At 45.1% G+C, this 25400-nt stretch overlaps 1 protein-coding gene and 1 long non-coding RNA gene across 16 annotated transcripts in view; one reads left to right on the top strand and one right to left on the bottom strand.

The window, feature by feature from the left end:
• ATXN2 (ataxin 2) overlaps positions 1-18909 on the bottom strand; it is an 84055-nt gene extending 65146 nt beyond the window's left edge. For 5 of the 15 annotated variants that reach the window (XM_039504660.1, XM_039504667.1, XM_039504659.1 and 2 more), the window contains exon 1: positions 7203-7254. In XM_039504660.1, coding sequence (XP_039360594.1) covers positions 7203-7210 — 8 coding nt within the window. In that variant the 5' untranslated portion in view covers positions 7211-7254. Of the gene's footprint in view, positions 1-2947; positions 3044-7202; positions 7259-8189; positions 8314-18887 lie in introns of those variants that run through there. The other 10 variants (XM_039504655.1, XM_039504656.1, XM_039504657.1 and 7 more) reach the window with 6 other exon arrangements.
• Positions 8272-20807, top strand: LOC120385992. Its single transcript, XR_005589474.1, has 3 exons — positions 8272-8407; positions 9919-10631; positions 19858-20807. It is a non-coding gene; the product is annotated as an uncharacterized LOC120385992 (long non-coding RNA).
• Positions 20808-25400: the final 4593 nt, after the last annotated feature.

Here is a 25400-nt window from a genome sequence, read left to right as displayed (position 1 = left end):
CCTCAGCAACAATTCTCCTTGTCCTCACTAGCAATAATGTCTCAAATTCTAAATTGGTTCAAGAGTTAGGTTAACTTTGGGGTTTTCACCTTCTGCATTATGAGGTACTAGAGATCTTTCTGAATCTTACTTCTTGTTTTCAAGCTACATCTTAAGTCCTACAGAATAGAGGGGGGAAGTCACCAAGATTTTAATATTCTGTTTATGTCTTGCAATGCAACCAGAGTGGTACATGCCTTCTGATAGAGGCCAATCAACTTGATGTTTCTATCCCAATAAGAAAAGGCTCAACCTCAAAACATCCTTGCCGAAGTACAATAAAGAATATTCTGAGCCATTATAATTTATTATGTTCATAATACCCAAGAGCATACTAGATGTTAACTAAACAGAGAGATATAGATTGATGGTAAACTCTTTGGGTCAGAGACTGAGACATAATCTAAATGAACGTAACAATCAGTAAGGGCAGGAGGTGGTGAGAAGGGAAAGCAATCACAGCGATCACCATGCAGACTGTCTAAGCAGTGCACATCCTGACTGTTCAGCTAAGTTTCTAATGTAATAGATTATTACTCACTTCTTGTGGGCACTGCAGAAGTGAGGTTAAGGAGGGATTTGAATAAGAGGGTAGCAGCTGGCAGACCAAACTTGGAAACCATTCCATGCATGGTGGGGGAGCAAAATCACAGATAAAGGCACAGACGTTGTCTGTTAGAGTACGTGTCTCACAAAAGAAACAATTTAAGCCATTATTCTGTAGGAAGAGCGCCAAAATAGCAAACTTCTCATATCAAGCCGATATTACATTATAGGTCTGTTGTGCTCAGAATTCACATTGAAAATTCAGACTGTTACAAAAAGGTATCCCCATGGGTAAAATGGTAAGTAAGTTTTCTTGGTAAGTAAGTTTTTGAGGTTTATAAAAGCTAAATCATACTATTTATAAATGCTACACAATTATACTTCAGTTATCACCTAACCATCAAATACAGTATTAATATAAAAGACAAGCAGAAAGCCATTCCTTTAAACTATTTAAAAAGTGTCAACTTTTATATATTTTTCTAGTTAAAAAGACAAACATACAAAGAACACATGAATATTTAAAGAAAGGGAACTTAGTTTTCCAACAATATACATAAAGTCTCATGATTCTTCTCCAAATGGAATATTTTTGTTGGTTGCATTAATTTTGCTATACAAGACTGAACATAAGAAACAGCTCCACATATATGCTGCATTTAATGGAAACAGCTAGTGCAGAGAGTTTAAAACAAGCAATTGCAAACTACAATTGTTAAATTCAACAGAGCAAAGAGAAGACTTTTGGGGGCATCAATTAGTATTACTAAGGCTTCGAAGACGATATATGGGATGAGTTGGCTCCAGAACACTTTCCCTACAAAATAAATTGCCTAGAAACTGTAAACCAGTTTCTTGTATTGGAGAAATACCTTAACAGACAAGTAAACTTTTTTTTTCCAACAGATTCTCTCAGGCCCGGTCTACACTACAAAGTCAGGTCGATGGCATCACCTTGTGTCAACCTATTCGTGCATGCGTAACTGCCTTCATCTTCTGAGAACCTCTACAAAAGTTTATCTACCTCATTTCAGGTCAGCATCTTGCAAAAGCAGACTGTCTTTATAAAAATGTTTGTGTACCACAGATGCAAAGTTAAAAATCCTACATGATGTATTAAAACAAGATTTTCAACAATACTGTCTACTTCAGAGGTGGGCAAACTACAGCCCGCGGGATCGTCCTGCCCGGCCCCTGAGCTCCCAGCCAGGGAGGCTAGCCCGCAGCTTCTCCTCTGCTGTCCCCTCTACCCCGAAGCCACAATGCGCTGCTCCTGCTGGGCTGCGCAGCTTCCACCCACCCACCTCCCAGCCTTTCCAATAAGCCAGTCCTGCCGCTCTGAGAGGCATGGTAAGAGGGCAGAGAGCAGTGGGGTTGGATAAGGGGCAGGAGGTCTTGGGGAGCAGTCAGGGGACAGGAAGCAGGGGGCAATTGGATAGGGGCAGGGGGTCCCGGAGGGCGGTCAGGGGACAGGGAGTGGTTGGATGGGGTGGAGGTTGGGGGGGCAGACAGGGGACAGGGGGTTGGATAGGCGTGGGAGTCAGGGGGCGGGGATCTGGGCAGTCAGCGGACAGGGAGCGGGGGGGTTGGATAGGGGGTGGTCAGGGGACAAGGAGCGGGGGGGGTTGGATGGGCTGGGGGCTCTGAAGGGGGCAGGAAGTGGGAGGGGGCGGACAGGGGGCAGGGGCCAGGCTGTTTGGAAAGGCATAGCCTTCCCTGCCCAGCCCTCCATACAGCTTTGCAACCCTGATGTAGCCCTTGGGCCAAAAAGTTTGCCACCCCAATCTACTTAATGCAAAACTCCTATTCTTTTAAAGTACACTTAACTCCGTATTCACTGTAAATATACAGTGAACATTAGGTCAAAGTTACAGCTCAGTAACTTATATCAGTTTTTTAATATACCTCTTATATAAAGTAGGACAATTGATATGAGGCACTGAAGAGCCTTCTTTACATAATTGTTGCAAATCACAACCATTCATGTTGTCAATTGCACTTTCTAGAAAGTATGAAACAAACATCACACAGATAATTGTTTATGAACATTAGTAGCAATCTACAATTAAGAGTTACCTGTAGGTTACAAGTTAGTTATTCTGTTTGATCATTTAACAGTGTTACATTAAGGCAATATTGGGTTACTAACTAATTTGATGTAGATTTTATTATAAACTTGGACACCACAGAAGATTATGTAATCCTGGAAAATACTTTACACACATAGTGCCCTCCATCCAAGGACCTCCAAGTGCTTTAAAACGGTACATTAAACCTTGAAGTAGCACTGAGATATAAAATAGGAAATTATCCTAATTTTGCAGCTGAGAAAAGTGAGGAACAGAGAAATTTAGTAACTTACCCTAAATCACACAAATCAACGCCATCAGGCACCTTACACATACAACAGCCGACCTTTCCCTAAAACAGTTACTAACACGATATACAAAAATGAAAAAGTTACAGGTATTCGATGACACCAAGGGAATGATTATTATATCATGAAATGGTTACTATGACGAGGTGAAGCCTTCTAGTCAACTGAGGTCACTACTAAAAGTGTGCATGCACACAAGCACAGAGGACAGTAAGTAAGCTTTTTAGGGTAGAGAAAGTGGCGGTTTAACTTGGACTCTGGCAAAACCAGTATGCATTTCAAAAGAAGCCACCACAATAATATCTAGGAGTTAGCATACACTAATATTCTCAACTAGTTCTGTCCAGGTGTGACAACCATTCTTCCTCCTGCTCTTGGTTTACACTTTTTGGTGAGACTACTGAAAAGTGAAAATGACTAACCTACTTCATTGCCTACAAGGAAATTTGATAGAGGACAATTAGCATTAATGGCGAAAGGGGAGTTTTCAATCATTTCAGCTTTAATCGGTTCATAAGCAAGGAATTTTTAAAATACTTTTAATTTGCATCCCTTTAAAACTGAATGTTCAACATAGTTAGGCAATTGATCAAGATGCTAAAGTACTGAAAAATAGTTTTCTACAAAAGTAGACTGCAAAAAGAATGAGGAGCACTTGTGGCACCTTAGAGACTAACAAATTAATTTGGGCATAAACTTTTGTGGGTTAAAACCCACTTCAACGGATGCATGTAGTGGAGTATACAGTAGCCCACGAAAGCTTATGCCCATATTAATTTGTTAGTCTCTAAGGTGCCACAAATACTCCTCATTCTGTTTGCTGATACAAACTAACACGGCTACCACTCTCAAAGTAGACCCTGATTTAAAAGATTGTTTTAAATAACTTTACCTGAGGACAAAAATATTGATATTTCCTCGCAACAACATTTTCCTTTGGATGGTGCCTCTTGATGAGATTGATGCAACGGTTTATGATTACACGAGAGACGCAGAATAACTACATTTATATTTGGATAAAACTGAACCGATCATCAAAATATCATTTGAGAAGGTTTGGCTAGCATGCTGTAGCTGTAATTTGTCAGGTCTGTATACAGTGTCTGTATTTTTTGTAATAGTTTTTTAAGCAGTTGGACGGAGGATACCAACAGCATGTTATGTCCGTATATGCCATATTCCACATATACAGACCCTAAATAAGCATGGCATTTAACACATCTGCCCATTTGTGAGACACATCTGCTTCTTTTAATGCACCTTTTCGAGGTTTTGTTTTTTAAATATTCTTACTGAGCGGCTGCTAATCCCCCACCCAAAACGCACACAAATCTTTATCTTATATACAAGGGTAGTTATAGCAATCATTAAGGAAGCAAAGCAAGGAAGCATTCCACCCCACTGTCAAAAGAGAAGCAGGTGCTTGTCCTTACTAATTTCTACAGTTATAAATGTTATGCCTCCAATAGCTCAAATGAGCTTTATGGACAAATTTCAATCCTAAAATATGACTACCCATGCAAAACAACAGCATCTCAAGAATGTATTATGCATGTAAACGTTATGGAGTGGTAAGTAACAGAAGTGTTAAGAAACCAGCTTAGCACAAGGAAGAAAATTTAATTTCAAATTTAATACCAAGGCACAAAGGTTGTAAAACATATTTTTAAAAAAACAAACTTGTTTTTAAACTCTGCACACAAACAGAGCATACATACAAATTTGCAGCATGAGCTAAATTTTTAAAAAACACTGATAATCCAAAATTAAGATTTTTCTCTTAAACTAGCAGTGGGAGTGTTTTAAAGGTGCTTCATTCAGACCCTTGGCAAGACTTACAGTGAGAAAGAGTCTCATAATTTTACAGGACCCTTCATCTAGAAAGATCTCAAAGTGCTGTGCAGGTTACATAAACAGAACATCAGTTAACTGTACCCGTAACAATTTATCCATTTGAAACCAAAAGGATAACATAGGTAGGAAAAATGTAATTGCTTTAGTTGGAATTTGACCAGGAAACATGGAAACATGAACTGACACCCTTTCTCTTGCACACGCACAAAAGGGTTCACACCCCCACTAAAATTTCAAGGAAGGAATGTTGAATGTAAGAAATCACTTCAGTAAACTGCTCAAAGTGTCAATACATTTTTAGTTTGCATTGTTCTTTTCATCCTAGATCTTTTCCCCCCACTTTGTTCTGTTGACTGGAAATGAAATGAAATCCTCCTTTCAGATGTGTCCCACAACAGTTGTCTAGTATATTTTGTTTTACTGCTAGCACACAGAACTTGAACAAGAATAGAACTCCCAAACAGGAGTGCAATGCAAGAAGGAAAACTTTAATAGCAAGTACCCTGAGAGACCAGGAACTCCAAACTGGAAACATTATGCATGGATCCCTCAGGATACCAGAAAGTCTGCATGGTGGGGCTGGGGAGGTGACAGGGGCAAGCACAACTAAAGAGTGGAACCCTTTTGAATGATGAAGAATTGGGAGCATATCTTTGCCCTGAGAACCATACCCAATCATCAAGCAAAGGAGAGCAGCTCTGATATAGGGTCATGAGTAGGGAGCTTACTGCAGGGAGAGTCTCAGTACCATCGGTGGGCACTGAGAACACCTGACACCTCCCACCAGTGAGAAACGTCTTTACATTACGAACTTGGATGGCATTTCACGGCATGAGCAAGCGCGCTCAAACCCCTCATCTCCTCTGCAGGGGCTAACGTTAATCATCTTCACCTGCATTGGCAGACTGGGAGACTTTCGCCTGCTACCCGGCGGGGACGCGCCGCCTATTGCGGTGCCAGCCCCGGGGCTGAAGCAGACTCACTACGCGGGTCTCAATAAAACGCCTATTTCGAAAATAAAATGGTCACCTCTGTACCGGCGGCAGCAGCGCCGGCTGCGGGCAGGGCGCCCATTCGCTGGGCCGTGGCCTCCTTCCCCCACCCCCGCAGGTGGGGGGTTAGTCCCCGCCTCCCGCCATCGGGACCCGCCCGCTGCCCGCCGGCAAAGCGATCCCCGAGCCCTCACCCGGCACCACGAGCCGGCCTCGGCTTTGCTGCAGCCTCGGCCTGGGAAACGGAGGCCTAGCAGCGGCTGCTCCACTGCGGAGCCGCCAGCCCCCGAGTCGGCTGCCCGCCCCCCCGCGGTGCCAGGGCGGGTGCCTCTTCACCCTCCCCCCCGCGATGTCAGGCCCAGCCCCTCACAGGGCCGGGTGCCCCTTCACCCCCCACCCCGCGGTGCCAGGCCCAGAACCCCCCACACAGGGCCGAGTGCCCCTTCACCCCCCACCCCGCGGTGCCAGGCCCAGAACCCACCCCACAGGGCCGAGTGCCCCTTCACCCCCCACCCCGCGGTGCCAGGCCCAGCCCCCCACAGGGCCGGGTGCCCCTTCATTCCCCACCCCGCGGTGCCAGGCCCAGAACCCCACAGGGCCGGGTGCCCCTTCCCCCCGCGGTGCCAGGCCCAGAACCCCCTCCACAGGGTCGGGTGCCCTCCACCCCGCGGTGCCAGATCCAGAACCCCCTCCACAGGGTCGGGTGCCCCTCCCCCGCGGTGCCAGGCCCAGCCCCCCACAGGGCCGGGTGCCCCTTCATTCCCCACACCGCGGTGCCAGGCCCAGAACCCCACCGGGCCGGGTGCCCCTTCCCCACCGCGGGGCCAGGGCCAGCCCCCCATAGGGCCGGGTGCCCCTTCACACACCCCGCGGTGCCAGGCCCAGCCCCCCACAGGGCCGGGTGCCCCTTCCCCCCGCGGTGCCAGGCCCAGCCCCCCACAGGGCCGGGTGCCCCTTCCCCCCGCGGTGCCAGGGCCAGCCCCCCACAGGGCCGGGTGCCCCTTCCCCCCGCGGTGCCAGGGCCTGCCCCCCACAGGGCCGGGTGCCCCTTCACACACCCCCCGCGGTGCCAGGGCCTGCCCCCCATAGGGTCGGGTGCCCCTTCACACCCCCCGCGGTGCCAGGCCCAGCCCCCGCCCCCGGGCCGGGTGCCCCTTCACCCTGCCCGGCCTCTCCCGCGGACTAGACCCACCCACCCAATCGCTCCGCTCCGCAGCCTGCCATAGGCCGGAGCGGCCTAGCAGGGAAAGGGAATCAGCGCCCGGCCCGCGCCGCGTCCTCTGTTGCTCCCCCCTCCCCCGCCCCCTTCAGGCCCGGGGGCCGCTGCAGGCCCGCGCAGAAGCGCTGCTCTGAGGCCCGCTCTCCCCTCGCCCAGCCCCGCGCCCCAGACCCACCTGCCCATGTTCTGCCGGCCGCCGCCTCCTCCTCCCCCCGCTGCTGCCGGGATGCCGGGGCCGCCGCTGCCGCCGCCGCCGCCGGGGGGTTTGCGGTTGTTGCCGGCGGCCTGGGCCGCCTGCTGCTGCTGCTGCTGCTGCTTGAGGGACATGGCGAAGGGGCCGGGCCGGGTGCGCGCCGGGGCCTGCTGCGCTCGCTCGCTCGCTCGTTCGCTGCTCCGGAGCCGCCGCTGTCTCGGCCGGTTGCTCCCAAACAGTGTGAGCCGGGCCGGGGAGGGAGGGGGAGCGCGCGGGCAGCGGGGCGCGGAGGGATCCGGCGGGGGGAGGGGAGGCGCGCTGCGTACCTGCCCGCCCAGCCCTGCCCGCCGCCTGACAGCGCCCCGCCGGGCGGCCGCGCCCAGCCGCGCGGCCCGCGGACCCGGCCGGGGCGTTCGGGAGCCCGGCTCCGCTCCGAGCCGCCGCCGGGAGCCTCTCCGCGGCCGGACTCTTTACGGGAAGTCGGAAGGGTCTGAGCGGGGAAGCGGCGGGTGAAGGGGCGGCCGGGGAGCGAGCGCCGGCCGGGACACGTGAGGCGGCCGGGGACGGGCCCAGGGACACCGGCCTCCCCCCACGCTCTGCGGGGAGGTGGCTCCGCACGGCCGCGCCGGGGCGGGCTCCCGGCCTGGCCGCTGGCGCGTTCCCTGCCGGGCTGTGCGGCCCGGCCCCCCCCAGCGCCGCCTGGCCGAGCCGCGGGAGGGACGCTGCTCCCTCGGCCCGGCCAAACCTCTACCAGCGCCGGGGAGCTGGAGGCAGCTGCGCGGGCACCTCCCTTACCATGGGCTCCCCTCTGCGGTGGGGGGCTGGGCCCCCAGCAGCCCTCCCCGCGCCAGGCACAAACCCTGCTTCAGGGCCGCCGAGTGCTCAGTGGAGCCCCCTGGGAGTTACCCGCGAGGCTGGCACCCCAAAGCTACCCTCTGCCCCGTTACCTCCCGCTGCTCCCCAGCTTACTTTCCACTCCTCTCCACGGCTGGCTGCTGCCGCTCAGGTTAAGTTTTTGGGTTGTAGCTGTTTAGGGCCCAGTCCTACAATAGGATCCGCTAGTAGAGACTTCTGCACTCCTGTGACCTGGCAGACTTCACTGAGGCAGAGCAGGCCCCTGAGTGCAGGCTTAGGGCAGTAGATTTTTAAAAAAGTTTTGGGGCACAGACGTCTAGGTCTTCCTCCAGGTTTGTAATGCACAATGTTCAGAGGGTGCTGTGTGTTATTTCAAGTTTATGAAAACGATAAGCCCCTCCTCTCATTAATTAAACATTAAAGGACTGCTAATAGATCAAAAATTATGGGAAGTGGTGATTAACAATTATATTGTGCTTTACATCTTCAAATCACCTTTGCAAACATTCTTAACACTCCCATGAGGAAGATAAATATTCCTCTTTTATCCAAGGAAAAAAGAGATGGATGTTAAGCCTTTTACTAGTTCTAGATACAGAATTGGTTTCAGTTAACATTTTTTACATTTGAAATTTAAAAATCTTTGCTTCCCTCTTTGTTGGAGCACATAGGTATGCAGCTGACCCCAGAGCTGTAACATTCCCTAATCTCTCTGCTTTTAGGAAATTGTTTCCTTCATCTGGAGGAGGAAGTGAGGCAGCTCAGTTGTGTATGACATCACTCTTCAGATCCTCCACCAGAGAAGGAAATAAGGATCTAACATTTATATAAAAAAGACATTTAAAAAAATCTCAAGCCTATCTGCATCACAGATAAGTAGTAAAAGAACAAAGTGGATTTTTGGCTTTGCATTTCACCTTTAAAAAGACTTATCCAAGGCTTCACTGAGTTTTTTAATTTCAGTCTCCTTAACCAAATTGCCCTAGTCACCAAACAAGAAAACCAACCTCACATCATATATGCAAACTTCTAAACAAGTAGTTTAGAGTTTTCTGAGGAATCAGTGGCCCTTTAAATGTAGATTTATCACATATCAGTAACTGATTATAGCATTAGTATTGTATTTAAACAACTGAAATGGATCCCCCAGGGTTATCACATTGTTTTCCCAACTCCCTCAGTACTTAAGATTCCTAATTTCTTAAAAATGCAGTTTAAGACATTCAAAGAAAAACTACACAGTTAATGTTAGATTGCTATAATTGGCAGAAGCCAGAACATACTGTAAGTGCTGAAATGCCAACTAACCCTGGTAGCAAGACATTTTATTAATGTATGGTATTGAATATCATCCAGTTTTAAGCATGGAGTTTTAACTTTAGAACTCTTTGAGGTGTTCCTTGTACCTGTTACTTTATTCTACTTGTCATTTCCAGAGGCACTGAAGTGCAGCCAATTCATTCTAATATGTAAAAATAAAATCTGGACTGGCCTGCTAAAAGTCTGTCATGTACATAATTAGCATGAGCAGATGGAATTTCAAAACCAGGAGATTAAATTGATTTATAACCATGGTTACTCAAAATTCTTGAGGCTAATCTGTTCATAGAAACTCTCTAGGAATCCCAGAGAATGTAAGTGTAAAAAAGAAATGATGCTGCTAGGCAGGCATTATTTATACACCTTGCTTGTAAAGCAAGTTTTCCATAGGTTTGGCAGAGTTGTGGGTGGTAAAACACAATGGTAAGAAACACAGCAATATTTTACAGTTTCTTAAATTAGCATTTCCCCCACATTTGTGCACTTTTGGCTGCTAAGTTTCTTGTTTTGTTTTATCTTACAGGCCTGAATAATGATGTGGTGACACATTATTGGCTGGGTGACAGAAGATGCCAACTGAAGTGGACACAGAAGAAAGAGTTCTTTATATTTAATTGGAAATGCTTGCACTGTGTGGAGCCAGAAATTTAAAGCTCTTTTTTCTCTCCCCTTTTTAGTAAATTTTGTGGCCAACTAATGATTTCATAACCACAGGAATTGAAAGCCATGGACATCAAGTATTCATGCAGTTCGTGGAAGAAACTTCTGTGTGCAGAGCGGGAGACCACTAAAGTTACTCCTGGCACAGGTTTCAATGATATTTGCAGTAAAATTAGTCTGATGCCAAAATGCTGTAACCCACCTGGTGCCTGCTACTAGAGATGATCTTGAGCCTTAAATAATGCAAAAAAAAAATACAAATAAAAAAATCCTTTAACGGCAACCTGCATATTTTTATAAGATGAAGCAAGAATCCTGAACACCTAAATTGGACTAAGCTCTTCAGGCCATTGCCTGAAGAGATCATATGTCTGGTTCCTAGTAATATGGTGCTTTAATCATGACAGGGGCCTCCGCATGCTACTACAATACAAATAATGTAGCAGTTAAGAGACTTTCAAGCTTGTTTCAAGGCATTTTTGGATCTTTCAAATTAGTTGGAGCAGAAAAGGATTGTGTCTAGTGACTTGTAACAATGTGCCCCAAATTTAAAGGAAATGACAAGATACAATTAAAGTAAGTAAAATTGACAACATACGATTATTCAATAGTTTTTTGCATATTAAATTTTAATTCTAGAAAAATTTTAAGTAAGAGCATTCTATCAGTTTGATATGCAGGTACTAGACAGTTACATGATCTGGCATGCATAAGATTGACAGAATGACAGTCCTTGCAGTTCAGAAATCCTGGAATGGGTACACATGGGATGCATTGCCAGGGCCAGCTCTGGCTTTTTTGCCGCCCCAAGCAAAGAAAAACAAACAAACAAAAAACCCACCACACACAACCCTGTGGGCTGGCTGGAGCAGCGAGGGGGAGGGGGGGGACAAACCTGCGGGCCAGCCCTGAGCAGCGAAGGGGGGGGGGGAAAACACAACCTGCCGGGCTTGCTACAGACCTGGCACTGCTCCCAGCAGGGTGCTCCCCTCCTCTGCGCTGCTGCCCCCTACAGGGCCGCCAGAGTGGTGAAGGGGGCTGGGGGAACCTGCAGGAATACCGCCCCTTGGAATCTGCCGCCCCAAGCACCAGCTTGCTCAGCTGGTGCCTGGAACCAACCCTGTGCATTGCCATAGGCTACTTCCAAGAGATCTAGTATGAACACAGATATTTAAACAAGTTTTCTTTAACATTTGTATAAAAACAGTCTCTTGTTAATGCCTGGTATAGCAACCTGGGTGTTAAGTGGTTGATGTCTACTAGAGTTCCTCGGTGACTGCCTTGAAGGACATTGGACCCATAACAGAAAAGCTGAAAACCACTTAGGAGAGAGATACTCCCTCTCAATCCCTCACCTTTCAGCCAACTTCTAGTGCTTAGTGCATGATTTATTTATTTTTTTATTCTGCCTATCCTGCTTCTGTGATGTTCGTTTCCTCTCCCGTGCATACTCATCTCTCTAGTCACTTTGCAATTTGGCTCTGTTGATCTAGGAGTTTTGCCTCTACTCTTTCTGGTGACATCTGCAAGTTTGATCACAAGTGAATGTGTGCCAAAGAAGCATTTACGTCAAGAGAGAAGAGACAGCCAATTGGTTTAATCAAAAAAGTTTCTATAAATCCCCATGGCCAAATTAAGACCTCAACTAGGATTAAAAAAAGGCTCATGCTATATGGCATCTGTAATGTTTATCAGCTGGATGTTTTCTATAGAATGCAGTTTAAGAACCACTGTTTTCAGGGCATACTACAAATCCGTTTTATTTTTGTTGGCCTTCCTTGTTTTTCCCCTTTCCACGCTAATCTTTGTGCCAGCAAAAGAAGTGTTCTCTTTTGTTGGTGGGGTGGTCTGCTGATGGTTATTGGGTTTGCCTTTGTGCCAGATGCAGCTGGCATTGTCCCAACTGTGTAGTTCAATTGTTTGTATTTAGGTGGGTTTTTAATACTTTGCCTTTGGATACCTTCAGCAGGCACTTTATAAACTAGACCATCCAGCATGACTGATTTATCTACAGGGGAAGGGGAAGGATCAGGAATCAAGAAGTTTTCAAAGAACGCAACTATTTTTGACAAAGAATTCTTATTTTACAGCAATTGATGGGTCTGAGGGTCTCATTAATTCAGTCTCTGATTATTCTTTACATGGTATTGTTCTCTTGCTGGAACTATTAAGGATGGGGACCATATTTAACAAGGTGATGCACACGTGCCTGTGATGACACAGCTGACAGTAACACTCTGCTTTTATATAAAATGCTAACAGCTTAAATCCCTAATTATAATAGAAGTTAATCTTTAACAAAAATATTCAGAAAAAGACTAATTTCTTTCCCAAATTCATAGTCCTTCTTTTGGACACAAACATTTTAATTCTCTGTTCAAGCACATAAAAGTCTATCAGAAGAAGAGAAAAATACATCCAGCAAAGAGACTAGCCAGTGAAGCTAGTGTTTATTTTACGTGAGGAACATGATATCTTATTCAGGTTTGGTAGGTACCTACACAACAATGAACAAAAAACAAAGCTATGTTTTAGAACTGGCAGGTGAGAGAAACTTCTCTGACTCCTGTTGGTGAGAGAGAAAAAGCTTTCCAGCCACACACAGCTCTTCAGGTCTGGGAAAGGTACTCCTAGAGCTGAAGAAGAGCTGTGAGGCTTGAAAGCTTGTCTCTCTCTCACCAACAGAAGTTGGTCCAATAAAGATATTATCTCACCAACCTTGTCTCTCTAATATCCTGGGACTGAGGCAGCTACAGCTGCACTCATACATATTTGACTCCTTCATTCTCTTTCCTCTCTGTCCCACTCTCCCCCCATTGCCATATAGTATCTCCTCATTGCTTGGAATTCCATAAGTGGTTTGCTAACTCCCACAGTGTACATTTCTTGAGGTATGTCTACACTATCATTTTTGTAATTCTTACGGTTGAACTACTTTCAGTGTAGTTCCACTGATCATTGGAAATGGTGGAAGTACTCATGTGGACCAGCCACCAGCATTTAAAGCCACCATGATGTCATCCAGCTCAAAGGAGATGTAGGTGACAGATTAAAATGCCGGTGCCTAGTCTAAATTAGCATTTTAACTGTTGTTGCCACCAGTGGGCGATTTTAAGAAAAATGTTAATGTAGATAAGGCCTTGGACAAAAGCTACAAAGATGCAACAAGCTTATGTTGCTAGCTACAACCTCCCCACCCCACCCCCTTTTTTTTTTTTTTTAAATTAAGGTTAATCTCAGGAATGGACCATTTAAACAAGAGCATGTTTTCTAGGGGAGGATTGTGGTTGGGCAGGGAGATCACTAGGAGTCTGATCCGATTGTCATTGGGAAAAAACATGTGGAAAGACTTCCATTAAATTTAGAGCACATTGAATTGAGCATAGGACTACAAATCAGGAGATCTTGGTTCTACTCCCAACTCTGCCAAGCAATTTACTGTTCATCCTTGGGCATGTCACTTCACCATCATTACTAACCCTTCTTCATAAAAGCATTTTGATTAGCTACAGATAAAAAAAAATCTCAAGTATTATTACTAGAAGGTAGCAGTAGGTAAAGCAACAATTATCTCAAAGCTTATCTCCAGTATAGTTCTATAGGCATCATGGTCTTAAATACTTCTACAGAGCATGTGTGCATCTCAATGTAGATGACAGAGCCTCCTAACCTAGTCATGACTGCAATCTCACACCCCCAAAAGCGGTTACGTAGTGTACATCTACACTATAGGAACTATAACCTATTCATCCTCATAGCTACGCTGGTGTGAGCCTGTAGCATATGGAAGCAGCCTACACTGACTGAAGGAGTTTTTCCTGTTGGTGTAGGAACTCCACCTTCCTGAGCAACAGTAGCTAGGTTGATGGAAGCATTCTTCTGTTGACAGAGCTGCCTCTGTCCTGTGGGGTAGGTTGTCATAGTTACAGCTTTCAAGGGGGTGTATTTTTCACATGATGGAAGCATTCTTCTGTTGACAGAGCTGCCTCTGTCCTGTGGGGTAGGTTGTCATAGTTACAGCTTTCAAGGGGGTGTATTTTTCACACCCCTGACTGACATAGCTATGTCAACCTAAATTTTAAGTGTAGGCCAGGCCATAGATACTTCAGTATACCCTTCTTCCATCCCTGTAGTTTATCAGTGTCAGAACCAAATTACTGCCTTAGAAACAAGGAGTTCACTCAATGGAGAAAAAGGTTGCATTTAAACAGGTGGTAGGTCAAACCCCTCATACCAGCAATGCAGGGGGAGGACGTTCAGGACAGGATATTCACTTAGCAGGTGGATTGCAATCTGGTTTTCTTTGATACTCTTTCTGGGTCTGTTGGTTACATCTCAGTTTCATCTCTGAAAGTTCCCTTGGTTTCCCTATTAAAGTTTCCTTGCTAACTGTTCCTCTCTGGTCCTGAAGGGGGTTTCCTGCTGGCTTTTCTTCCAACCCATGCTCCAACTGCCACAAATGTTTAGGTTCCCACATTCCATCCCTTGACATGCTGCTCACTGTTTGAAGTGGACATGAGAAAGGATATGGTGGTGTATGTAGCTATGAACTTTGTGATGCCTTGTTTTCTTTGTTCCACCCCTTTACATTCTGAAAGTTTTCCGTGAGTGGGTTTCAGCAGCCATTTTGTTCTCAGCTGCGCCAGCCTGTTACAGAGTAACACACACCATGCTCTCTTTTGTTCATTCCTGTCCTTTTCCTTAATTTGAAATGAAAGTCCTCAGACCAAAAGGGAAGGCTCTGCTCTATACATAGCGAAACAGTCTCATGCCATACAAGCACTTTTTCCATTCCCTCCCCAAAGAGAAGCTCTGCAGAAGAGTCCTTTCATCCCTGCCTCATCTGCAAGTTCCCATTTCCTTTAGGCTTTGAACACAGTCTCTCTGGTTCAGAATGCAAGGTTTCCCCTGTATTTCCTGGGGGTATCCTCTTGCTTTTCTCCCATGCAGTCAAATTTCAGAAAAACAGCAAAGATATTTGTGTATGCAGTGGTGGTGTAGCCACCTTGATCCCAGGATATGAGACACACAAGTTGGGTAGGGTAATATATTTCATTGGACCTACTTCTGTTGGTGAGAGACAAGCTTCTGAACTCCACAGGGCCTGAAGAGTTCTGCATAAGATGGAAAAGTTGTCTCTCTCACCAACAGAAGTTGGTCCATTAAAAGATATTACCTCATCCACCTTGTCTTAAGGATATTTGTCTCAGGCACAGCTCTCTCCTCCCTGGAGCAGGCAAAAATGGAGCTGGCACTGATGGAGTCCGAAAGCTGGCTGACTGCCGTGCTTGGGGCAGCAAAAAAGCTAGAGCTGCCCCTGCCCTCAGAGCCTCCTGCACACCACAAAACAGCTGATCAGGAGGTGCAGGCAGGCAGGGAGGGAGGCGATGCTGATCAGCAGGGCTGCAGGTGGGTGGGAGGCACTGGGAGCTGCGGGGAGCTGATAGGGACCTTACTGTGGCTCTTTGGTAATGTACATTGGTAAATTCTGGCTCCTCAGGCTCAGGTTGGCCACTCCTGCTTTATAGAGTGCCACAATTTAAATTTACCTTGTATATTCCCATCTGGGTATTCTAAAGACTTCATATTTATCTAGTGCTTTACCTCTTCAGGGCACTGTTCAATATCAATCAATCAATCATCATAACTTCAAGGCAGGTAAATGCTGTACCCCTGTACAGCTAGGTTATGCTTTGCCCAAGAAATCAAGATTCGAAGGCAGAAATTTCTGCTTCCAGAATTGTATTCAGTTCACCAGATCATGCTGCCTCACTGAACAGCATAGGCCCATTTTGGATTTCTCAGAATGACCTCATTAAGTGGTGGTAAACTAAAGTGCTTTTGACAGGGAAGCAGTCAAAGTCATTTGGAGGTCTCCTGGTTACAGACAATCCTATACTGTTTAATTCCATTTGCAGAGTGAAAACCCTTGGTGAGATTAGACTTCACTTTAACAATCAGTCAGTTCAGCCAACAGGGAGGCTGTTCACACTAGTTTGTTACCATGTCAACAGTCCTACTTGTAAGAGTAGTAATAGTCTGGCTGAGATGTAACAAGTGACCTCCTCAAGAGGGACTCCACACACACACACAAAATTTTAACCCAGACTTCAATATTCTTGGGTTTCACCTGTACTGAAACATCAAACAACATACGCCATGTCATTCTAAACATTGGTCTGATCACATTTAATGCACTAGGCATATTTGCCACATTTTGTCTTACATTTTTGGAACTCTACATTCTTTGCCGTGCTGTTTTAAAGAGCATCCTCAAGTCCTGTTTACGTTTCCTTTGCCTAGGTTACTACTACGGGAAGGATTGAATTAGTTACTTTTTACTCATCTTGGCAAAAGAATCCAAAGTGACCAGTTTTATTTTCTAGCCACCATCAGTTAGTCAATTGTTATAGGATGAATATCTCCTTATTGGATTCCTTTCTGTTGTTACAAGCTTGTTGCATCTCGTCTTAAATTAATCCCTAATCCTGCAGACACTTATCCACATGCTTAAGTAAGATTGTACATATTCCCCCATGGATTCAATGGGACTCCTCATGTGCTTAAAGTTAAGCATGTACCTAAGTGTTTGCAGTGTCAGGGCCTCAGACTGTAAGCTCTTTGGGGCAGGTACTTTTTAAACCTATGTTCATCCAGCACCTAGCACAACAGCATCCTGATCCAGACTGGGCCCTGTGAGGATTGCTGTAAAAAAATATTTGTCTATCTTCTTCACCAAAACATGAGGATTCTACTGGCACTTGACAATCCCAGGTTGCACTGCTTCTCGAATGCCTTTAGTCAGCACAACAGTCTGTCTATCCCCCTTAGCCAGTGCAGATTTGTACCCACAACACATTCTTGTGAGGGTGAACTATGGGGTTTGTTGTATTTTACCCTCACTGTAAAGATTCTGTGGCAGATTAGATACATCTGCAGATGTATCTATTTACAGTGGTTTGGGAGTGGGGAATGGAAGGAAGAACAGAGACTGAACAATGTGCAGAAATCCCACATTTAGTCCAAGACTCCCAGGTGTCCTTTTTCCAGTGTCTCAGACTAGATGATTTCTCAAACACACATGGGTTTATCTTGATCCTACAACCCTGTCATTTCACTGAGTGATAGATCACGGTTTGTGGTAGCCTCACAGACAAACAGCACAGGGTTGTGTGTAGATTGCCAAGGACTATTCAGAAATACAAAGCATTGCCTATGTGTGTAGAGGTGTCAACAACAGGGGAGCCCAGTTGCTAGGCTAGATACTTTCCAAAGCAGTAACACAATGAACATGCAGGGACAGCCCTACCACTGAACATTATGGATCCAGACAGTTCATGTGCAGGAGACATGGACATATCATGTCTCTAGTGACAAATACAGGACACATTTAGTAGGGAAAGCCACTTATTTAGGATGATTCTTAGGGAAGCAATTTAAGCCCAATATTGGCAATGACTGATGTTTAACAGGGATGTTAATTCTGCTTAATAGGGACAGCTTCAGAGGATTTATAGAATCGTAAAAATGTCAGTCTGGAAGGGACCTTGAGAGGTCATCTAGTCCAGCCCCCTGTTCTGAGGTAGGGCCAAGTATACTTGGACCATCCTGGACAAGTATTTGTCCAGCCTGTTCTTAAAAACCGCCAGTGATAGGGATTCCACAACCTCCCTTAAAAGCCTATTCCAGTGCTTAACTATTCTTATCATTGGAAAGTTTTCCTGAATATCTAACCTAAACCTCCCTCACTGCAGATTAAACCAATTATTTTTTGTCCTACCTTCAGTGGACACAGAACAACTGATCACCATCCTCTTTATAACAGCCTTTGACATTTCTGAAGACTGATCAGGTTCTCCCTCGATTTTTTTTCCTCGAGATTAAGTTTGTTTAACATTGTTTTCTCATAAGTCAGGGTTTCTAAACCTCTGATATTTTTGTTGCTCTCCTCTGGACTCTCTCCAATTTATCCACATCTTTCCTAAAGTGTGGCCCCCCAAAAACTGGACACTGCACTCCAGTGGAGGCCCCACCAGTGCCAAGCAGCATGGGACAACTATAGCTCATGTCTCACTTACAATAGGCCTGTTAATACACCCCAGAATATAAGCTTTTTGGTTTGGTTTTGTTGTTTTGCAACAGCATCACATTGTTGGCTCACTTCCATATAGTGATTGAGCAGAGTACTTCCCTAGCACTAGTCTCCAGTATTAGATCGCTCCCTCCACATCATCTCCTATGCTAGACATCTTCCACAAATAGTAGAGTCAAACCCTTTCCTTGGGCAGGCTATACCACCTCCCAGCATCAGGGGTCTAACCATGAACATAACAGGTTCAGTAGCATTCCAGAGAGACATATTACTATTAAAATAGCATCTTTAGTCAGTCAGGAATTCCACTTAATGAGGCCTGAAAAGTCAGCTAAAAGAGCTACCCAATGAAGTGAACTCAGCAGTACTAGAAGTAGTAACCAGCACTAAAAAGAGATTAGTATTGCATTCAAGATCCCCAGATAAAGAACAAGAGGTACATGATTTAACATGAACAGTTACAAATAAATAAGTACTTTCCCCATCACTCACCTACCCCATTCTGGAGTCAGGAATCCATACAATCGCTAGTACAGTAGTGACCCATAACAATAACAAAACCATCACACCACTGAACCTATGCAAGATGCCCAAACAACCCTCAAATTACTCAACACATGCAAGTCTGCTCACTTGCAGAATAACCACATTCCAAGACACAAATACAAGTAAAATCATTACTGAGCACTAATCCTACCACAGTTAGGAAAAACCACCAGCTCACAGGAACAAACCTTTACCTGCTCCACATCAAACACCACCTCTATTTCATTAAGGCAACAATTCAGTCACCTGTTGCTGCTTTATAGTAGCTATTGTCCCTGGGGCAAGTTCAACAAGAATTAACTTCCTGATGGGGGAATCAACATTCTTTTCCTTCATGGGTTTGGCTATTTTAACTGATTGGGTGTGGAAGAAATCCCATTGTCCCATGAATTGCCCAAAAGATAGTGGTAAAACTCCATGGTGACAATAAATGCTTTTGGTGTTTGTTTTCTAATTACATTATCGATCAATCACTTCCAGGTCAGCAAGGAACAAAGCTATAAAAGCTTCCCTATTCTGTCAGTAGAAGTGCAGGTGCAGCTGTGCTTAACTGAAAGCAGACGGTGGCTGGGAAGGGTGCCTGAAATGTAAAACTATAGCTTGATTTGCCTGGAGAGGAAAATAGGGATGTTTTAGCAAAACCACAATCACTTAGAGTTTCACTGTTGTCACCATACTCAACACCAGGGCTGCTCAGAACTTCCTGGTGAGAGGGACTCAGAACCTCTTGCTCTGCAAACACAAGCCCCTTCCATTTGAGCTAAAGGAGAACCTCTGTAATTTATCAGCAATGTAGGCTTATGGTATACAGTTAAAGAGTAGAGGACAATTATATTCTGCCCAGAAGTTAAGTACAATAAGAATACAGAAAACGTATCTTATCCGTAGCCCTTTAAGCCAAACTTGAGTATAGTTAGAGAAGCACATTATTTTAAATGACAATATACTGGATGTGTTCTCAAGCCAGGTGTCAGATTAGAAAATTGGGATAGCTACTCCAGATCTACCCATGTTTCCAGCTCTGTCCATATCAACTGTATGTTAATACTAAAAATGATCAGTAGTGATTTCACTAAGGATGTTTAATTGTTATCATTAGGTTTCAGAGTTAACCCAAATTGATCTGTGCAGTGGCAATTCATGCTATTGTTTGTCCTTCTGCAGGCTCAGGAATGTAGCACTGCATAAGGTCACGTTTGGAAGGTTTCTTCACAATCTCTGGGCTGGAATGTTTTATAAATCTCAAAGCTTAAATTCTGCAGAAACTAACTGATCCATTGGAGCAGTGTTCTTATTGTGACTGCCCCATCTACTGTTCTTTTGAGGCTGCAGATGCTGTTCAATATCGTCTGGTGAACAGCGGCGGTCCCATCTGACTGGCAAAAAAGCATTAATTTACCACTTTGGAAAGGCAAAGGCAACAAATGAGACTGTTCTAACTATTGCAGCCGTACTCTTCTGTCTGTCATGGGGAAAGTTTTTGCTTCTACCTTATAGGCCCAAACCACTGATATCTTAAGGATCAAGAGAAGACAACAACAAGCTGGCTTCACTCCCACAGTGAAGCAAAACTTCACAGTGCACCAGCTTATTGAGATGGCATGAGAATCCGGTTCACATTGCACTGGTGGATCTCAAGACTGCATTTGACTCTCTTGACAGGGAATTGCTTTGGCTGATCTTGAAATTTATGGCATCTCCAACAAGCTTTGTAGAATACTCCATCTCCGATGACTCCTCAAGCTGTGTTCTTGTATATGGGGAAAGAGCCATCTTCTTACAAATGAAGTCAGGCATTCAACCAGGATGAGCTGTCACCCCAGCACTCTGCAAAGGCATCAGATTATGTGCTTGGCCCGACACTAAGTAAATGCATTTTAGACATAGGCCTTAATGATAAGAACCTCACCATTGTCCATTTTGCTGCTGACATACTGCTAGTGGTTGAATCAGTGGATGAGCTAGTTGCAGCATTTAAAGCCCTGGAAAGTTCAGCAGCAAAAGTTGGCTTGAAAATTAATTGGGGTAAAACCAAAATTCTTCCAGTCAGTGATTTTGAACATTTTTCAGGCTCTAGCAGCTTAGTGGGCAACCACCCAGTCGAGAGAGTCAGGTATTTCACCTTCCTTTGCTCTGCTGCTGACAACATAGGTGGCATTGAGAGAGAAATTGAAGCCCAGCCTGCAAAAGCATCATTAGTAATGGGGCACCTCCCCAAGAGCATCTTTCGCAATCAGTAGAGATAGTCAGAGAGATTAAGCAGAGGATAGACACTGCTTCAGTCGTCAGTAAGCTGGTCTTTGGGACTGAAACATGACCGCTCACTGTCAAGAGTGAAAAGAAGATGGACCCCATTCAGTTGAAGAATCTCTGAATGATCAAAAACATCAAATAGCATGAAGTCAAGTTGAATTAAGAGCTCCATCGTCTAATTAAACAGGTCCTGGTCTCTCAAACAATTGGCCAGCACTCTTTGGCTCATGATGTATTTGGTGGTCTCTACTCTGTCCTTGTGCCAGCATAAAAACTAACCAACCTAACCTGTCTACTTGTTCAGCGTGGCCCTGATCTCAGCTGTGTTGAATAGGTTAAGGGGAGAGGCATAGTGGCAGAACTTTCTTGGGCTCCAAGCTAGGGTGACCAGATAGCAAGTGTGAAAAATCGGGACGGGGGTGCGGGGTAATAGGAGCCTATATAAGAAAAAGCCCCAAATATTGGGACTGTCCCTATAAAATCAGGACATCTGGTCACCCTACTCCAAGCCCATTTTGAAGATGGCTGAGCATTCGACCTTGCTAGGAAATAGCAAGCTCTGAAGCCTGCTCAGTTATTTATGGAAAAAGTGTCTGCCATCCGTGCTCTTTGTTTGCTTAATGATTCCTCCAGCTTGCATGTTTCCAGAGAGGATACAAATTGGATGACTATCCTGATTGCTAAGGAAATATTTTACCGAGATACTGGAAACTGAATCAACACTCAAGGAGCAAGAACAGATTATGATGCAACTATTAATGAGCATCAAAAGGAGTTTTTAAGAAAATGGGGACACTTTTGGGAGCCCTTTGGGGATGATGTTAATTGTTGAATATGACCCATCAGGACCAAAACAAACATGATACAGAGAAATCTCATCTTTTGGATTTTCTATCTTAAAAACCATTAGTGCAGTTCTAGTCTTCCATGTTTAAGAAGGATGAATTCAAACTGGAACAGGTTCAGAGACGGGCTACTAGGATGATCCAAGGAATGGAAAACCTGTCTTATGAAAGGAGACTGAAAGAGCTTGGCTTGTTTAGCCTAACCAAAAGAAGGTTGAGGGGGGATATGATTGCTCTTTATAAATATATCAGAGGGATTAATATTAGGGAGGGAGAGGAATTATTTAAGCTTAGTAACAATGTGGACACAAGAACAAATGGATATAAATTGGACACTAGGAAGTTTAGACTTGAAATTAGACAAAGGTTCCTAACCATTAGAGGAGTGAAGTTCTGGAACAGCCTTCCAAGGGGAGTAGTGGGGGCAAAAGACATATCTGGCTTTAAGACTAAGCTTGATAAATTTATGGAGGGGATGGTATGATGGGATAGCCTAATTTTGGCAATTAATTTGGCAATTGATCTTTGATTATCAGCAGGTAAGCATGCCCAGTGGTCTGTGATGGGTGTTAGACGGGATGGGATCTAAGTTACTATAGAGAATTCTTTCCTCGATGTCTGGCTGGTGAGTCTTGCCCACATGCTCAGGGTTTAACTGATCACCATATTTGGGGTCGGGAAGGAATTTTCCTCCAGGGCAGATTGGCAGAGGCCCTGGAGGTTTTTCACCTTCCTCTGCAGCATGGGGCACGGGTCACTTTCTGGAGGATTCTCTGCAGCTTGAGGTCTTCAAACCGCAATTTGGGGACTTCGATAACTCAGACATAGGCTAGGGGTTTGTTATAGAAGTGGATGGGTGGGATTCTGTGGCCTGCATTGTGCAGGAGGTCAGACTAGATGATCATAATGGTCCCTTCTGACCTTAAAGTCTATGAGATCCTCTTTTCTTTCTCTGTCTCTCACTGATGTTGGAAGGCACAAATTGAAACAACACAAGATCTACCGGGGGAAATATTAATTTTATTAGGAACAAGGGAAATCTGCTAGGTCTCTTTTCCCTCCCCAGCATGATGTCAGATAGATAAACAGTTAAGTTTTGGGGAACTGGCTGGCAAAGGGAATCGCTAGTGGGCTAGAGAATCTTTCACATGGAGAACATCACTTCAAATCACAGCCACATTCATAGTGACTGATTGCCACAACTATCTGCTGGCTCTTTGGTGAAATCCAGTGTTGGACTTAATCCCTTGCTAGGCTAGGCCAAGAGATGAACAGACCTAGAGACTAAACTCAGCTTCCCACAGCTCCAGTTTAAGGGGTACAGGGGAATGCTGGTGCTGTCACAGCTTGTGCAATTCAACATCCAGGGCAGTCAGACTAGCATGACGTTTACAAAAAGAACCAGAAGTTGGGTTTTGCTCCTTTGTTGGTGCAGCATGTCCCTGATCAGTAACCAGCGCTATCCACCCATAGGAAACGAAACTCAATGTAAAAATACGTGAACAGTTATGGACAACACCCTGATAGCCTCCCAATGAGTTGTGGTGTTGAAGGTAGCTTTACTCAGGTTTCTTTCATTGGGAAATGATTTTGAGCCTTTGTGTCCACTTAACGTATAAAGCACATGAAGTCTGAGAATGCTGAATGAACAGCATGCATGAAGCACTTCGGGATGAAAAATACGTTGGTACAACAAAGGCTACAGGACAAGTGCAACTGACGAGCCAACTTTTGTCCTCAACTGTGTACCCAGCTTTAACCAACCCCAGTGCAAGGGCTGAACTTAGCTCCACATAAGGGGCCCAAATCATCAGTGGAGGGCTCATAACAATGATCTGTAAAAGGAGTGGAGGGAGTTTTACTTCATGATGCAGACAGGAGGCATGAAAGTTAGGAGTTCTGGCTGATTTTTTTTTTACCTTAGCAAGAACAGGGCTCTCCAGTCTCATCTTCCCAATTTTTCTGGGAGAGTTTATGTCCATGGGGGCTGTCTTAGCCCTTAATAAAAGGGGGAGAGGTGTTGTATGTTTAGCTACAGATCTCTATCTACAGGGCTTTTAAGTGGGTCGGTATCAACCACCACCCAGGGGTTTGGGCAGTCTGAATGAGAATCACTTTCTCTCTCAGTCATTCTCTATGTACGTAATATCTATGATGTAATGCTCCTGGTGGTTGACAACATCTTCCAGGAAACACAACATAGAGAAGAGATAAGATTTCCCAGGAGGCACCTAAATGACTTAGGAGCATAAATACCCTTTGAAAAAGCACCTAAGACAATTTCTAGTGGGGAAAAAAATGACCCCAGTTCTGGCCTTCCTTATACATCAGCACACATGGCACAAACTTGTTCATTTTCTCCATTTCAGATCATGTTAAAGAAAATAGGTTAGAGGGAAGAAGAGTTTAAATTCTTTAAGGCAAAGAACATTACCTGTCCACGGTTTTGTAGTTCTGCATTATGACAAAATGTGGCAGATGTGGAGCAGACAAGACTAGTGATGTGTAATAGTTTTATGAATACTATATAGGACGGCTCAGTGAGATGAGGTGTATATGATGGGTTATTACACTTTCCTACATGAATACCCTGATCTAGCTTAACAGGGAGGCTGCTGGAAAAACACGCAGGAAAGCAACACCCAGGCTATAGATAAGTAACCTTCCACCAAACTCTTGGGGGGCAATGACAGGACAGAGGCCTAGGGCCCGGTGTTTTGGCAAGGATGGGAGCCTAGAGGCCAAAGGGACACAACAGCTGAAGGGACTCTGGAGGGAGAGTTAGGAGTGTGCTGTTTCTATATAATATAATAATAAATAATAATTGGAGATATACCAATCTCCTAGAACTGGAAGGGACCTTGAAAGGTCATCTAGTCCAGCCCCTGCCTTCACTAGCAGGACCAATTTTTGCCCCAGATTCCTAAGTGGCCTCCTCAAGGATTGAACTCACAACCCTGGGTTTAGCAGGCCAATGCTCAAACCACTGAGCTATCCCTCCCCAGCATGTTGTGGGGAGAACATGCTGAGAAGAACCAGACACACAGGCCTTGCAAAAATGTCTGAAGCAGTTTCCAGGGGCTGGTAAGCTTTGAGGCAGTTACACATGGTTCTAGTTTTAAGACCTATTTCCACTGAATTTCTTTGGTTCTATATAAATAATACTTTGCTTTAAAGAGAGTTTCTGGTTACTAGATACTAGTCATAGGTCCCAGCAGGAAATGAACTGCAGGCCTGCTGAGGTAATCACCCCTAGTACCTGCGGACTGCAGCCTGGGGCCCAGTCTGAGAGTGGGAAAATTGCATGATTCCACCCCGAGAGATTATGGGCCAAGATAGGCTTCGGTGGTTAGTGTGCAGCACTATAAGAGGCCAGGAAGGGACAGTTAGGCCAGTAACTGTGACAAACAATTATCCTAGTGAGTAACATCACCTCCGGCTACAACAACCAATTCTTGTAAAGACAGAGAAAGTTGAATGGGATAAATCTGGACTCTTCTTCCAGGTTAAATAAACCGATTAAGAGATTATCTTCCCCTTTGAAATTCATTCATCTCCTTTAGGCGGCATTAAAGATCTTTTCCTGGTACATTAGCTAAACACCCCCAT

This window comes from Mauremys reevesii, linkage group 18 (assembly GCF_016161935.1).
Source record: "Mauremys reevesii isolate NIE-2019 linkage group 18, ASM1616193v1, whole genome shotgun sequence".
Lineage (NCBI taxonomy): Eukaryota > Metazoa > Chordata > Testudines > Geoemydidae > Mauremys > Mauremys reevesii.
Note: the sequence above shows the minus strand (reverse complement) of the source record. Positions and strands in the feature narration are given on the sequence as shown.